The sequence below is a fragment of the Pelophylax lessonae genome, assembly GCF_965119305.1.
Source record: "Pelophylax lessonae genome assembly, chromosome: 1".
Lineage (NCBI taxonomy): Eukaryota > Metazoa > Chordata > Amphibia > Anura > Ranidae > Pelophylax > Pelophylax lessonae.
In genome coordinates, this window is record NC_138768.1 from 310,020,946 (window position 1) to 310,038,357 (window position 17,412).

The following is a 17,412-nucleotide window of genomic DNA, read 5'->3' on the forward strand; positions in this document are numbered from 1 at the left end:
GATAACCACCCTGTAAAAAGCCATGAAAGAAAAGTAAATACTTACAGATGGTGGCCGGGACACAGGAGGATTGATCTGCTGGTGAATAGACACTGGTGGTGGAGGTCTTGGAACAGAGTTGATGGGTGGAGCAGAACTGGGCATGGTAGATGCAGAGGATGGAGGAGGCGGCTGTGTGATTTCATTGGGCTTGCTAGGTCCAATCTTGTCCTTGCCATCCTCTTCAGGAACCAGACCTTTAGCCTTATGGATGGCCTCAATTTGTTCCTGTAGCGTAATATTGGCCTGTGCAGCTTGTTGGGTACGTGCCATGCTGCCAGAGTGTCCATCCCATGTAACCTGAACATAACAAAAATAAAATTATACGTACAATTACCAAGAATTGACCAGCTTTAAAAGTGGAACTCCTACATGTTATCCATTGCTTCCTAATAAAACCAATTTACAAAGTTCAGAACGTAAGTTTTATCACCAGTTTGTTACATAAAACATATTTAAATACCTTCTCCTCTGGTTTCTGGATCTCCTCCTCGCCAATCTTTTTACCGATAGCTGTTTCTTCAACACCAAAAATATCGGTACGCCGTTCCGCCAACTGCTTCAAGCTGCTTTCAATATCCAACCCTGATGAAGAAAGATTAAATTGCGAAAGGATGAAACACAAATTACATCCAAATTTTTAACACAAGGAATAAAAAGAGGCAGAAAGGGACACATGTGGGTGTACAATTCTCTCCCTTTCAGAGCAGGGTATCATTTTACAGACAACTTTATTAGTACTCCTATAAAACTAAGCAAGAATTTAAATAAAACCAAAAACTTGAGAACACCTAACCTGTAAAACCTATAAAAAGGAGCTTCAAGTGGTTGTAAACCCTTACATATACCCAGTGAAGGTGATACACAGAGATGAAACAAATCCTTCTACATACGTTGTACCTGTCTATCTGCAGTCTTTTCTTCTCTGCATCCATTCAAAATGCTGAATTTATAAGCATGTCTGAGAGTTCAGAAAAAAAGGGGGCGGAGAGATTAAGTTACTCTGCAGAGTTCAGTGAGGAGAGCTCCGAGTGCTGACTGGAGGGAGGGGACAACCCCCCAGCACACAGGAACAGAGGAACTGAGCTGAGGGTGTCACTCCGATAGAGCTCCCTCCCCTGTCTTCATTTTTCTCTTGGTGTCAGGAAAAATGGTCAGAAGAGATTCATGCTGATGATTGCAGAGGAACAAAGCAGCAGACAATAATGACACTTAGTTCTTTTAATTGAAAAAAGTACACACTATAGAGGGATAGGCTATGTTCATATTTAATGTCTTAGGTTTAGAAACACTTTGAAAGGATAAGTTCACATATTGCCAAAAAATAACGCAGAAAAAAAAAAATGGGCATTATTTTTTGTTGTAGGAGCCTGTAAAGCAATACACCAGCGATCAGCATATCACTGATGCCATGCAGGACCCCTGTAGATCTGTCAGTGTATCTGCTTGCTCGTCCCTCGTATGGGCAAGCAGATACTTACTGACAGGAAAAATCTATGAACTACCACAGGGCTGAAGGGGGTCTGAAGAGAGCTATTCCTATCGTAACATGTTACACCCTGAATATGAGTGTAACATGTTATGATAAGTGAACTTATCCTTTCAGTTAAAAATGTACTATGTTTTTCATAAACACCGTTGCTAAATTCTGTTCTGCTCACCTGGAGCATAAACTTCATCATCCCCTTGCTTCTCTCGGATAGAGCGATCTCTTTGCTCCAACCATCGAGGATCCAAAAGTCCAATACGCATGTGCTCCTGCATCTTGCTGGCAGGAATCTTCTCCCCAGTAATAGGAGATACGAGGTATTCATCAGGTGCAGGAGCAGGTGGTTGTGGTTTAGAAGCTAAGAGAAAAGAAACACAAAGTGGTTAAGGACTCGACACTACAGCACAACACATTGACTAGGGGAGAATGGTTACACCAACCTTTTGGATCATAATCTTTACGAACTATAACTTGATCCGGCGTAGGAGGCAAAGGTGGTGGCATTGGTGACTCAGGGGGCAGAGGAGCTTTCTGTGCATAATCTTCATCATCTGAACCCTGTAAAGAAAGAGAAAAACAAACATACATTAAGGTGAACGTTGGCTACATGGACAAAGGATATAGATCACTTAGAGGAGAGGGGGAAAACAAACTATAGCTATATCACCTCATCCATATCCTGCACTTGAGTATCCTGATCCATTTGAGATGTGCTTTCTTCTGCCTTGCTATCCTTTACTTCCTCTTCCTCATCAGACTCTACTTCCATTTCAACTTCTTCACTTTCACCAAATTTCTCGTATCGCTCTTGGATCAATATGCGGGCACCCAGTTCCTCCGGTGTTGTAGGAGGTGGAAAGTTACCTGAAACAAAAATACCCTTTTTATCAATTCAATGAACATAAAAATGCCCCATATGCTTTTAAAAAGGGAATGTATAGTTTTTTTAAATACATTTTTCTTTTAGTGCCGGTTCACACTTCCGCATGTGTGGCGATCACATGTAATATCGGAGCGCACTGCTCCTTCATTACATGCGATCGGATGTGCAGTGCGAATTCAGCCATACACTTTGTATGGCTGAATTCGCACTGCACCCGCACAAAAGTCGCACATGAGGCATCTTTTCAGCCGCATCAGGATCGGATCGCACAGTGGTTCACACTTGTGCGATCCGATCCTGTGCGAACTGTCAGATCGCACTGCGATATGCGATCAAACTGGGGGTGTCGTTAACACTTAATTGACACCCCCAGCGTATCGCATATGGCAGTGTGAACTGCCAGATGTGCGTTTGCGATGCGGGAACAGGCTGCGAATTCGCAGCCTTCCCGCATCGCACAAGTGTGACCCGGCACATAGGTTTATAACAAATTATAAAGAAGAAAAAAAAAAAAAAAAAAAAACACACCACACAAAACCACTACATTTTTCTTTAAAAAGCATGTTATGTTTAAAGTGGTTGTAATGCCATGACATTATTTTGTTACCTTAATGAATTCCCTGCAATAAAGTATAACTAAAGGCAATTTTTTTTTTTTTTTTTTTTAGTTTTGGAAAGGGGGGAGAGGGATTAGAACCCCTGTCAGGTTTTATTGCTTACAATGCCCCCTGTTAAGGAGATTCACCCTCTCTATTTGTCCTGTTTACCATTATCACTGAAAGTGAAATAAAGAAAATCCCAAAATTTGGGTTGTCTCCAAAAAGTAATAGAGGGGGAAATCTTTCAATGGGGACCCTTGTACCTGGGGGTTCCCAAGGATATTCCTTCATTTACAGGGATTTCTTACTTCTTGTTTGGATATAGGACAGGAAGCAAAGGGAAATCTCTTAAAATGGTACAGATGGTGAAAAAAAAAATCAATTGCTTTAGACACACACTGCAGTTTATCTCACCAAATGGCACTTCACCACAAAGTACTCATAAACAATCATATGGAGCATAGTAGGCAAGAAAAAGAAGAGATCCTCATTACGCAATGTCTGTTTAAAACATTAACTAAAAAGACATCTACCTACAAAGCTAAAAAGAGAAGAGGCATTTGTATACATAATCATCCAGAGCCCTGGCTGGCGTGCAGACGTCACCGCTTCAGCCACCGCCTGACATACGTTTTGTCGTAAGAGACTTGTCACTGGGACAATGGGAATAGCGGTGCTCACAGATGGCAGGATTAGGTATTGTTGTGTATAAGAGACACTAGAGAGCGCTTCCACTTCCCAGTCCGGACACCAAACAGGTCCCCAACTCATATGTATAAAAAAATTAGTTTGTTACGCAATGAAATAAAACCGAGATAATACACCCTGCTACATATGTGCATCCCACCAAGGGGAGGGGGGGGGGGGGGACCCATTACAGTGGTCTACTAAAAAATGAGCTATTAGATTAAGAGATCTACACAATACAAAGTGGCAGCGTACTCCAAGAGCACCGTGTTAGCTGAATTTTTTTTTTTTTTAAATTAAAAAAAAAAATAAAAATGATCATGAACATCAAATAATAATATTCAAAAATAAAATTAAAATCAAAAAGAAGATTAAAACTGAAATGGACTCTAAAAGTTCCATCGATTAAATGAATCACCAATAAAGGCCAATCATACATATCTTGTATAGAATTTAAAGAGCAATCCCTTATAATCAAACACAAAAAAAGAGAAAACGTTCTGCGCTATGGACAAAAATGGTTACTAAGCTGCTACCCCCACACTGAGACTACTACCAAGGTAGGGTCAGCAAATAATTCTTTCAGAGGAGTGGGTATGGTGCTGCTTATAGTGAATATCCCTTTAAAGGGGGCCTATATATAGGGTGTTGGGTGAAGTGATCCACTGTGCAAATTAGCAGACAAATGTATCAAAAGCCTTTTTAGAATTGCAGGACCTTCTTAGTGAACAAGTTTGTAAAACCACTAACTTAAAACTATACAGGATACATACCGTAATATAAAATAAAAAGTGACTGCTGTGCTTTAAATATTCCTTGACATCCGTGAAAAGTGCTATGATACAATGTAAAGAAAGTCCATTTAGGGATGTGCTAAAAAACAGAAAGTTTTGGTTGATTTTCAAATATATCTTATGGTGCTTCCCCTTCTCCGCCTCACTCACCAGAATTTCTCTCCTTTTAAGGGGTAAAACAGAACTTGCAGCACTTTGTGGTTTCACACAATACAGGGCTGCATTGGTTTATCCTATGGTCTACTGTCCCTCCAGATTCCTCACTGAGGAGGAACAAATTCTAGATTGGACTATATTGACCATAAGGATCCAACCACTCTGCTTACCAACCAAATTAACCTGTCCAAGTGATTACTTGTTAGAGTCAAACACCGGCAGGAACAGCAGGGGAGCACTGGCTGGGGGAGTGCCTTTTACAAAGACACAGTAAATCAACACCATTGCGTCTTTGTAAAAGGCACCCCCCTGCCAGTGCTCCCCTGCTGCAAATGCTGTTTTACCCCTCAACAGGGGAGAAATTCTGGTGAGTGAGGTGGAGAAGGGGGAGCACATGTGAAAATCACCAAAGCACCACAAAATATATTTGAAAATCAACCAAAATTAGCACGTCACTTTATGGACTTTACATTGTATCATAGCACTTGACACTTTTCATGGATGTCAAAGAATAATTAGAGCAGTCACTTTAATGTATAATGTATAGTTTGATCAAGTTAGTGGTTTACAAATTTGTTTACCAAGAAGGTCCTGCAATTGTAGAAGAAGAAGTTTTTGATATGTTTGACTGCCAATTTGCACAATGGATCACTTCACCCTACACACCTAAAGGGATATACACTATAAGCAGTTCCATACCCACTCATCTGAAAGAATCCCTTATAATACCTCCCTTGACTCAGCTATAACTAATAGAACTACTAATGTCCTGTTCTAGGTCTAATGCTTCTGGACAGAGGGTTTTGAGCTAAAAAAATACAGCCGGTCTCCCTCCAGGAAATTTGACGGACTACATTGCTCCCCTGCCAGTGGGATGAAAAGGATTCTATCCCCATTACATTTAATGCTGATGGATTAAGGTCACGTTTAAAGAGGTTGTAAACCCTCTTGTATAAACTTTTACCTATAGGTAAGCCTATATTAAGGCTTACCTATAGGTGCTATAAATATCTCCCAAACTTGCACCGTTTAGGAGATATTTACAGCGCAAACTGCCGATGACGTCATCGGCGCAGGCGCTCTGAGGGAACGGCCACCCGTGCCGTTCCTTCAGAGCTCGGTGCCGTGAACGGCGGCTCCCGCGCGCATGCGCGGGAGTGATGTAATCGCGCCTCCGGCCAATCAGATGGCCGGAGGACGCAAACCCGGAAGCGGGACGGCAGGACATGTCGCCGTCCTGTCGCTGAGGTGGCGGCACGGCGGGGGCTTCGTTTTAAGGTAAGTACTACATAATGAGCTAGTATGCGATGCATACTAGCTCATTATGCCTTTCTCTTTACAGGGCTTTTTTTTTTCTCTGTTTTTTTTTACTTTACTTCCTCTTTAAGGGCAAAATGTTTAGATAAACAGTTTCATAAACCCCTTCTTAATATTGGCAATGTGTTCCCCTATACGTATTTGCAGAGTTCTTGTGGTTCTTCCTACAAATTGTAACCCACAGCTACATTGGGCGGCACAGTGGTGTAGTGGTTAGCACTTTCACCTAGCAGCAAGAGGGTCGCTGGTTCAAATCCCAACCACGACACTACCTGCCTGGAGTCTGTGCCTGCGTGGGTTTCCTCCGGGCACTCCGGTTTCCTCCCACACTCCAAAGACATGCTGGTAGGTTAATTGGATCCTGTATAAAAAAAAATTGGCCCCACTGCGTATGTATGCGAGTTAGGGACCTTCGATTGTAAGCTCCTGGAGGGCAGGGATTGATGTGAATGTGCAATGTATATGTAAAGCGCTGTGTAAATTGACAGCGCTATACAAGTACCTGAAATAAATAAAATAAAATAATAAACATTGTAAGAGGTACAACACATTTTTTGTGGAACAGGTTATAAAACAAAGTATTTTAGATGACCTGTTACTGTGGATTCCAAAAAGGTCTGAGTCCTAGTAGAATTGGATCCACAGCATCTACATACAGAGCATCTCTGACAAGGGAAGAAACCCCATAAATTACCAAAGAAAGATGGTTTAAAAATCAGTGGCTCTATGACATTAGGTGCCATAAAGTGCAGAGGCCTTCCCTATTTTGGGGCCATCCGGGAGTATGGGGCCCAATACCGCATCAAATTTTTAGAATGTTCCAATGTTTAACAATTTGTTGATGATACTAAGATGACTTGATTATGAAGTGCAAAACAACCACTGCTTTTGTGTGTTGTTCCCCCCCTCTCTCTGGGTACAGTACAAGGAGACTATTTCTAATCGACAGATGCCACTTGCTGTATAGTTTCATCAAGTGAATGACCCAAATAGCCCTTCTCAATGAACCGCTGTTTGATCACTATGGACTGGTTCATAAAGTAATTTCTTTTAGAGCAGTTTCGTCAAATCCTCAAAAACTGACTTTTGGGGGTGCCCAGCAACCAGCTAGGGTGGTGACAACTCTGTATTGGGATGTACCCATTTGTGTTAGTCTTTTTAAAAAAAGTTGTAGTACTAAAACCACTACCATCCCTAATAATTGTATAGTTCAAAATGTTTATTTCAGAAGAGGTAAACTCATAATTCAACGTAATTTATAAAAAAATTTTGGAATTTATTTCTGTCATGAATTGGTGCAAACTCTCCTCCAAACCTTTACAGAACATCAAGGCTTCATCTTTATAGCGCCGCCAGAGTACAAATTCCTCCCGCAGCATGCCATAGCCACCTCCTCCCAGTGGGCCATAAAGAGATTGGCCACACTGGGAGCAAATTTGGCCCCCTATGGCGAATACGGTTTTCTGTAAGAAAAACCGGTCCACATACCAGAAATAGTTATGACATGTACAGAATTCCAAGTGTCAAAATTAAATTTTTCTGTATTTCTAGTACTGAATCAGTACCCTCAAACAAATAACTGCAAGTTATTCCTTTTGAGGGGAAAAAAAAAAAAAATAGTAAAGAGAGGACACATCCACTGTTAACAGACAGTCGTCCTCCATTGTCATTCCCATTTGACCGTGGGGTGGAGCACCAGGCCTTTCCTTTCACAAAGACACCTCACACATTCCTAAATATGTGTATCTGACCTATTCTTAATCCTAAAATGTTCCAAGTCCTTTATCATAAGGTCTTTAAACACAGCCAAACCAGGGGGAAAAGCGCCTAGGGGGTTGAATAATGACCCAGTTTGTACAACGTTGTCCACACTTTCCATGGAGTAAACCGATCTAGGATTGTTTAGAAAAGTTCTTATACTAAGACCCCGTTCACACAGGGGCGACGCTACTTGCTGCGGCGACCTGTGAAGTCGCGGTGCACAGCGTGCACCGCGACCTCGGCGCGATATGCACGGACTTCATATCATCAAGTCAATGCAGGTCGCCTCCAGGTCGCCCCAAAGTAGTACAGGACCCTTTTTCTAAGTCGGAGCGACTTGTGTCGCTCCTATTAGAACGGGTCCTGCGCTAATCAATGGCAGGCGACCCACCGCGACTTGTCAGGCGACCAAGTCGCGCTAGTGTGAATGGGGACTAAGTTTAAGAACCGGTTTGTTTATATAAACAATCAAATTTATTAATGTTCTTGGGGGGAGGGGGCATATATTAATCCTTTATTTTTTAATGCTTCCTTCTTTTGCTCTGGCTTCTCTTTCCACCCCTACACCCTCTTCTTTTTTCGTTCCCTTTTGGCTTTGGGCCCCCTTCTAAAAAAGATCAGGGAGGTGGTGGGGATAAGACAGGACTTGGGGGATAATATGGGTGTCTACGGCGCCGGATCATAATCCCTTGGATGTTCATAGTAGTTATGCTCCATTTGATCTCTCGGTAGAGCTCTAGATCCATGCTGTGGAGTGTAAACTTCAGGAGTCAGTGGGGGCTTTTATATGAGGGTTACGGGACTACCATATCCATAGTACCTGTCCCTGGAATGGTATTCCTAACCTTCCCCAAGTAGCCCCCCCCCCCCAATTAAATGGTCCTGATTTTTTGGGGCGTTTTCCTTTAACGTTAAGATCGATATAAGGTACAACACCCTGATTGTTCCCCTCTAGTTTCTTTCATCCAAACTAAAGTAGGAATGGAAGGAACATCTTCCATCTGCTCTTCAAGAGTATCATTGATCTCTATATCCTCCTAATCTTTCGAAGTCTAATCTTCACAGTACCACAAGAATTTCTCTTTTCTCTTTTCTTTTTTCGTTGCTCCTCTCTTTCTAAACGTTCCTTAGAATATTTGAGATAAGCCTACTCCTTAGAATGAGGTGCCAATATCTCCTTTAGGGCATTCATTTCTACTTCAATGAGATTTAGATTTCTATTTTTTTTTTTTATCAATTAAGAATTTAAGGAAGTCAATACCTGCCACATTGTGAAATAGTGGAACCATTCCTTTTTTCATTATTGTTTTTTCTCTGGGGATATGTTACATCGCAGGCTTCTAGGTATCATTGCATCTTTCATATTGTTCTAGGTACAAAATGCCCCACCGAGTATGAATTTGTTGTTACCATAATATACATTTTCTCTGCTGACAAGAGGGCATTGCCCCTAACTTAAGAGTTTTCCTAAGCTCAAAACAAGCTATTCAAAATTAGAGAAGAGGCAACTTTCTATATACTGAATTAGTAACTCGGAATGCATTTATGCTGAAAGGAAATGTTGGGATAAGAGGCACTATAAAGTCATCATATTTGATCAAAGGTATCAAATAATTAGAAATTCCTATTCAAGCAGTGATCAGTTCCTACCTTGTTCATTAGGCTGGAAGTCAACTGTTTCCACTACTACAAAATCATGCCAATCTATTTGCGCATAGGCCACACGTTCTCGCTCTTTTTCCTCTTCCTCTTTTTTTCTCTCCCTTTCCTGGAACTTAGCCCACTCCACGCGGTAACGCACCTAAACATAGGGAAGATGAAAATTTTAAAGCAAGGATCCAAATAGTCTGTCGACCTGATGGTTGATTCTGCTTCACAGACCATCACACTGTAGGCAGGGGAGGACAAAAAGTAAATAAAAACAATCTGCTCTACTACAAACGTAATTCAATAAAATAAGGTGCCTTATGAGAATATTCAACCAGTAGTTCAAATACAGACCAGGCTCACTTCTTTATTCATCTCAAAAGAGGAATTTTCTAACCCTAAAAGGTTACCAAATCTAAATGAAATGCGTTTTATATCCACTGACATTTAATATGTATATATACACACACACATATATAATAAATTCCACTTGCTTTTCAGCCAATTACATTGAACACCACTTTTCTTTAGTCAAAATGGTCTTCTAAAAACAGACTGTACTTTAGTTCATAACAGTAAACACAATGTCAAATTGATAAAATATTATACAGATGTGAGCCAATAGAAATGCTTTTACAAAATGTAAATACTTTAGATGGCATGACATACTGTCCCAGACATTAACGGAAACCCAATAAAAAATAAAAAGGAAGAATGTGGTTTGAATTGTAAAATGATAAAAAAAAAAAAACTGCTGCCAAAAAAGATCGAACAATTACCTGGTCTAAAACTTCCGTGGGGTACTCGGCTTCTTTCTTCAGCTTGGTGAGTAATCCCTTTGGAGGAATCAGGATCTGAAACAGACGAAGAGATCACTTACAAAGTACTATCCAGTGTCAGGGAAGGGGAGCTCACACGGTCATCTTTATTAATAGCTTTGTAATAAAGTCAGTCACATCCCAGCCAGCCTGCAATGACTTGCTGTTGAACAGCTGCCCGAGCATACATAGGAAACAGACGTAGTATTAAATATATTCAAACACAGCAAGCATATTATACCAGAAGGTCCGCAGCTTGCTTCCTTGACAAGCATTTAGAAAGGTTTCTAGCAGTTACAAGAAAATATTCTTAAATATGCCAGAATATTATCCCTAAAAAGGGACAAAACAAGTCAAAAAATGGAGAACATTTGCATTAGAGTTGCTTTTTATGTACTTGTGAAATGGAGTAAGACACAAACAGGGATGTTTATAAAAAGGGGAAAATTGGGCTAATAGTTTTCGATTTCCTTTGTGTTTCATGGTTTTGCAATTGAAAATCACCAAACTTTATACTTACAGATCTTCTGCTTGCCATTTTAGTTCCTAAATGCACTTTAATATTCTGCAGCCGTTTATGGTTTTTCATATATTTACAAATTTCAGCACACTTTTAAATTGGTAAAGCAAGAGCTTAAAAGCAGATCCAAACCCAAAAGCAAAAACGTAATTATTGCAGCTTACCACCCCTTAACCACTTGCTGACCAGCCGCTGTAGTTCTACTGCGGCAGGTTGGCTCTGTTACGCAAAACGACATACATGCAAGTCGTGTCGTTTCGTGTAGCAGTTAGGGGCATGCGCGCCAACTGGTTAGAGAGGGAGCCAATCAGCAAGTCCGGCGGTTCCCGCGATCACTCCCCATGGAGACAGAACAGAGGTCTGCCGATGTAAAAATGCAGACTGCTGTTCTGTCAGTAATGGACACAGGCATCCTGTGTTTCTCCTATTTAGGAACACAGGTCTCTGTTCATCCAGTGAATACAACCCCCACAGTTAGAAAGCATCCCCTAGGCACCCATTTAACCCTTTGATAGCCCCTGGTGTTAACCCCTTCCCTGCCAGTGTCATTAGTACAGTAACAGTGCATATTTTTATCACTGATTACTGTAGTAACGTCACTGGTCCCCCCAAAAGTGTCAGTTAGGTGTCCTATCTGTCCACCGCAATGTCGCGGTCCCACAAAAAAAAAAAAAAAAAAAAAAAAACACGCTGATCGCCGCCATTACTTGTAAAAAAAAAAAAAAAAATCTTTCTCCTAGTTTGTATAAGTGATAACTTTTGCGCAAATCAATATACACTTATTTGGATTTTTACCAAAAGTTTGTAGCAGAATACGCATTGTCCTAAAATGATGAAACACTATTTTTTTACCTTTTTAATTGGGAATGTTTTAGAGCAGAAAGTAAAAAATCTTTTTTTGTTTTTTTCAGAATTGCTGCTCTTGTTTGTTTATGGCGCAAAAAGAAAAAAAAAAAAAACCCACAGGTGATCAAATACCATCAAAAGAAAGCTCTATTTGTGGGGGGGGAAAGGACATCAATTTTATTTGGGTACAATGTTGCACAACGGTGTAATTTTCAGTTAAAGTATTGCAGTACCGTATCGCAAAAAAAAAAAAAATGGCCTGGTCATTAAGAAGGTTACCCCTTCCGGTCCTTAAGTGGTTAAACATGGTGGTTGTATTAGCTTTTTTTTTTTATTTAGCCCCCCCTTATGTTTACCTGATGATCCAGCCAGTAAGTCTGTTAATATTCAACTTCCTGAGCCAAGCTGTCCAGCAAGAGTGGCAGTTAAGAGGGTTTTGATAAACCCTTTAACATCAACAAGGGTGCTTACAATAGTTACCTATTATTCATGTAAAATCTTTATCCAAACTGCTTATAAAGTATGTTTGACTTTAATTTATTAGTCAAGTCCATTATGCTAGTGCATCTAATACTACCCTCTCCACAGGCAAAAAATGCTGCTGTCCAAGGGTGGCTCCATTGCGCTACCATAGAGTGGAGCACATCCAACGCAGGAAGTACATTCCTGGCTGGATCACAAAAGTAAACATATTAAAAAAAAAAAAGTAAACTAATGAAGCTACATCATTTAAGGATTGTAAGCTGCAAAAAAAAAAAAAATACATTTTTGTTTTGGGGTTTAGATGGGCTTTAGCTTCAAAAATTTGCCAGATTAGTGTAGCACAGTTAATAGAGCAGACTCCTCCAAAATAGTACACACGCTTGCAAGCCAAAGGTGTGACTATACTGTTGTATACCAAACAAGTTCTCCCAAGGTTGGTAATAGGCAATTAAAACAACCTGGTGAGCCAGAACGCCAGAATTAAGAAAGCAGTCTTCTGCTCCCAAGTCCGGTATACCAGGTCGTTTCACAAGCTGTTGGGTGCCAAAGGGGTGCATTCATAGCCCAAACACTGTTTGTGAATCAAAGAGCAAAGAACGGACAGCACAAAAATAGAATTGAGAATAGATCTGGAGAATGAGCATCAATAGAGATGCTAGAGTGGAGTGAGTGGGTTATGATGAGATGGCCTGGTATCTGGTGTCCCAGCTGATTATTTCTATTTTCCCTACACCCCTCAACCCACCCATCATCCCTCCACCCCCAAATTTTTTTTTTGTGGCAGTTGACAAAAATAGAGGAGGAGTCCAATAAGTGGAGCTTCCCCTTTTGGGTGGAGCTCTGCTTTAAAGCGGAGTTCCGGCCCCAATTATTTTTTTCAATAAAAATACCCCGGGACAGTCAGGGCTAGTACATTCCACAATGGATAGCCTCTGATCTGTCCCGGGTCGCACTTACCTTTTTAGAAGAAATACTTACCTTGAAAATTTCTTCTCCAGCGCTGCCATCTTGCATGTGGGCAGCTGAAGTCAGTGCGTCCTCTTCTCCCAGAATGTGCCTGCACCGGCCCCGCTCGTCACTTCCGGTGCGGGCGCGTCATCCCTGCACAGCTTCTGCGCATGCCCAGAAGCTGTTTAGCAGGGAATGAGGCGCCACACCGGAAGTGACAAGCGGGGCCGGTGCAGGCGCATTGATTCCTGGGAGCGATGACGTTCAGCTCCCAGGAATCAATGCAAAGAGGAAGTGACGGCGCGGGCCGCGGCCGCAGAGGGAGGAAGTGGAAGAAAGGGGAGTATATTTTTCTTCAAATAACAAGAAAACAAAAAAAATCTTAACTATCCATTTCTTTTTCAGGTGACCAAAAGCAAGTGGATGGCCCAAAATCGATTATGTCGAATTTTGTGGCCGGAACTCAGCTTTAAGTTCTACCTTGGAAAATACCTAGTACACAAGCAAGAATAAAAGATCGCAGTTTTAGGTGTACCAGTAAACTGCTACAGTGGGCATTTACATTAAAAGGGGTTTTCCCCACCCGATAGATATTCTTGGTCCAGTTGCTACTCTTGTATTTCATGCTGGATAAGCTTTGTTCTCATTTTATAGTTTCTGTACTTGCAGTTTTGCAGTACTCTGTGATTCAATCTGCTCGGATTGTACAGTGTTAATTGCTGCACCGCTTGAGTTTTTTTTTTATCATTATCTCCTTTCTTATCTTGCTGAAGTACACAATACAATACATAATATCTTTTTAAAAGTGATACTAAAGTCTCGTTTTTCTTTAAAAACAACAAACGTTATACTTACTTGTCCTGTGCAGTAGTTTTGCACAGAGCAGCCCAGATTCCTCCTCTTCTTGGGTCCCTTGCTAACGCTCCTGGCCCCTCCCTCCTGTCAAGTGCCCCCGCAGCAAGCAGCTTGCTATGGGAGCCAACAGCGCAGTTTGATGCATAGAATGCATTAGGATAAAAAAACCTTCTGTCTTTAGAACCACTTTAAAAGAATCGCTCATGGATAAAATGTTATTGTTCTAAACAGCACAATCCCATCTGGGACCTACACTTAATGGGTTTCACCCAAAACAGGGTCTAACTGCAGAGTCTGAAATTAATTGTCTGGTGACAGGGACTCTTAATCTCCTATGTCTCATACACTCAGACCGAGAGAGGGTTGGGGGCGGTTTTTGTGGATAGTTGTTTTGGTTGTGTGCGTGAGTCGAAGACTGCAAGATTGCACCAAGAGGAATAGGAAATTTTATCTGTTAGTTGACTGAACTGGGGAGGGAAAGTTTTAGATTCAGCACTGTCACACCCCTACATCTGCAGGAACAGTGGGCTCTCAATGGGTAGCGTTAGAGAGAAAAGTAAGCAGCAACACTGCTGTACTGCTGCCAACCTCAGTGCTGTCAGTGAAGGAGTCAGCCTGTAATGCCAAATGAGAGGCAGAGTACAGAAGAGCAGGACAGTGCAGAGTAGAGAGAGGTAGTGTAATCCTTGCAAGCACACAAAGCTATAGCAGGGACACCAGCACTCTTACAGAGAGGCAGCTATACAACCAGTTACCCAACACATAGGTGCAATGCTGCAATAAATAGCTTTATAGACAAGACATAGGCAATGTCTGAATGACAGAAAGCAATGTATTCAGCTTAACGCCTTCAAGGAGGGGAAAAAAAAAAAAAAAACGAACTAATTTTTAAAGGTAGACTTAAAGTAAGAAATAAGTTGCGGCCCGAGTTCATTTTTAAAGAGGATACCTTTGTATATTGTTCCACAAGTTTAGTGAAGTAGTTGAAAAGACTGTGCTGGGGCCGCAGGAAGTCAAATTGGTAATTCCTCTGTTCCTTCTGCATCAGTTGTGTCAAAAACTGGCGCCCGTTACGAGCCACAAATTGGGCTGTCAGTTTCACCACATCCAGGTCAAAGGCAGAGATAGAAGGCGGATCAGCTACAAACTCAAACTCAGGAGGGGGTTCCTTTGGAACTATGGTTTCTTGGACAACCTGAGCTTGAACCTAAAAAAAAAAAAAAAAAAAAAAAAAGAGAAAACGCTAGTTTAATACAGCAGTTATATGAATGCACCCAAAATTAAAGTTTGACAGATCATTTGATGTTTTTTTTTTTCCCCAGGGGGTGGATTTCAAAAACACATATAAATTTTACTGCAATACAAAACATTTTAGGAAAGAACTCCCATTTACATTTGTGGCACAATCACATACCTTCTGAGGAAGCTGCTGTCCAGACTGTTGCTGCATAACTTTAGGTATGGCAGCAGATGGCTCCTGACCTTTTCCCTCTTTGAACTCATTGACCTTGTGACGGTAGTAGGCATGATAAGGATCATTCGGATTCAAGAAATTAAATTTAGGATTGTTAATTTCATTTTGGCGGATTCTGGCTTCAAACTCAGGGCCATTTCTGTCACAGAAAGAAAACATGTCAAGACTTTTTCCTAAAAAAAATCAGGTATCTGCTTATTAAAAGAACCTAATACAGAATCATATGCATAAGGCCAGCGGGCTGGAAACTAAACAGTACATTTATATGAAATTGGCCGCTAACAGTGCTGGCTAACTTTTGAAAAAGCCAATTGTCTGGCAGTCATGCTAGCCCTATAGCTTTAAAGAGTTAAGGTGACCATCAAAAAACTGCCTATACAGATAAGGGGCATCTGTAGATAAAAACGGTGCAGCTTCGACAAAGACTCCAGTCACACCTGAGCATAGCGGTTTACTGGCGTTTTCTGGGCTTTTTTTTACGTTTTTGCAGCTCTTTACAAGCTTTTTTAAAGTGTTATAGAAGTGTATTACAAGCGTTTTACAGCTTCAAGTGTTTCCGTATAGCCAATAGAAAGCACTAGGAGGAGGAAATTAGGAGTGGAGAGTCAGGCTTTTCTATTGAAGTTTATGGGGCCACAATTGCTTGTAATCTGCCAAAAAAGAAGCAGATGTACTTTTTTGAGCTTCAGGCGACAGAAGGCTCAGATGTGAACAGGGGCCATTTAAATGAATGAGATTTGGCTTGATGAGTGTATCAGAGCTACAAGCTTCAAGCAGGAAATCACTCCGGTGTGAACAGGGCCTAAAGTTCAGAAATGCCCTTGCTATTAGGTAAAGGCCATTTATGTACTTTATGAAGCCTGACCTGAAAATTCCCAAGACATTGATAAGGACATTGCTAAGAGAGGCCTAGCTATTAATGTTCACCTTCACCATCACAGGAGTGAGCTCTGAAACGCTGAGCTCAGAACTACTGCATTATGGGAGAGAAAATGCACGTGAGGGGGTTTCAGAACAAAAACGTACTCCTGTGATGGTGAACAGTAACAGCTGGGCCTCTCTAATCAACATCCTGAGAGTTTCCCAGTCAGGCCTCAAAAGGTACGTAAATGACCTACACATATAGCAAGGATATTATTCATTTTTGGTTAAAGCTGCACAACTTGTTATGATCTACAGAAGCATCTTATCTGCACAGAGGAAAAAAATAATAATATATATATATAAATAAAATCTATATCCATCATGTACAGTTGCGACAAAAATCATATTGTAATGGAAGAGTATTAAAAATTTGCATTTATTAGTCTGCCCTATTGTAATTTTCTGTAAAATGCAATGCAATATGGCAGCCTGAAGGCGTTCTGCACACAGATGGTGTAAAGAAGGGCCAGAAATGCAGTTTCCTGGTTGGCTGAATTTTCCAGAAATCTGCATTACGATACAAGTCAGATTTTGAGCATCCTCTGCAACAAAATGTCAGTTTTGATGAGATACTCCCAAAGGGAAATCACGTCTAAAAGGGATGCAGACCCTGCACATTTCCCTATCTGAGATAGAAAAAGGATGTAAGCATATAGCCAAGAAATCAGAAAGGCAGCCTCTTGAGAGTTCTTTTCACTCTCCCGCTAAATGAACCATGGGACTGGATCCACAGCTTGTGCTGCCCCTGGCTCCCCAACAGGAATCCCAAGCCAAAAATATTTCCAGAACCTTATTCAGTGGATGCTCAGGCTTAAGTGAATGTCCAGGGGAAAAAGCGCCCCACACAATGGAAGTGTGACCTCAGTGCCACACTGGTACACCTTGGCCACTCCCTGGCCCTCTCCTACAGCAGGGTTGAGGTGCACCCAGAAATTACCCCACCGGAAGAAGAGGAGAGCACAGAAGACGCAAAGCCATCTTGGTCAACCTGATCATTCACTCCTCTCCCCAGTATCCAGGACAGGAGACACTCGCTCACGGGTCACCAACGGGACAACACCAAAACTCATTCTGGTACTACCACTACGAGTGGCAGAAGTTGCCTGACCACCATAACTGATGTAAGATCACGCTGGAAGAACACAGAACAGGACACCCCCACCAGTAAGGAC

At 41.4% G+C, this 17,412-nt stretch overlaps 1 protein-coding gene across 2 annotated transcripts in view; it reads right to left on the bottom strand.

Moving 5' to 3' along the window:
- SF3A1 (splicing factor 3a subunit 1) overlaps positions 1-17,412 on the bottom strand; it is a 55,060-nt gene that overhangs the window by 17,593 nt on the left and 20,055 nt on the right. For both annotated transcript variants that reach the window (XM_082252255.1, XM_082252254.1), the window contains exons 3-11: positions 15,257-15,455; positions 14,792-15,049; positions 10,152-10,226; positions 9,376-9,526; positions 2,196-2,392; positions 1,969-2,086; positions 1,701-1,886; positions 503-624; positions 46-339 (exon numbers count right to left, since the gene is read on the bottom strand). In XM_082252255.1, the coding sequence (XP_082108381.1) occupies positions 46-339; positions 503-624; positions 1,701-1,886; positions 1,969-2,086; positions 2,196-2,392; positions 9,376-9,526; positions 10,152-10,226; positions 14,792-15,049; positions 15,257-15,455 (1,600 nt within the window). The remainder of the gene's footprint in view (positions 1-45; positions 340-502; positions 625-1,700; positions 1,887-1,968; positions 2,087-2,195; positions 2,393-9,375; positions 9,527-10,151; positions 10,227-14,791; positions 15,050-15,256; positions 15,456-17,412) is intronic.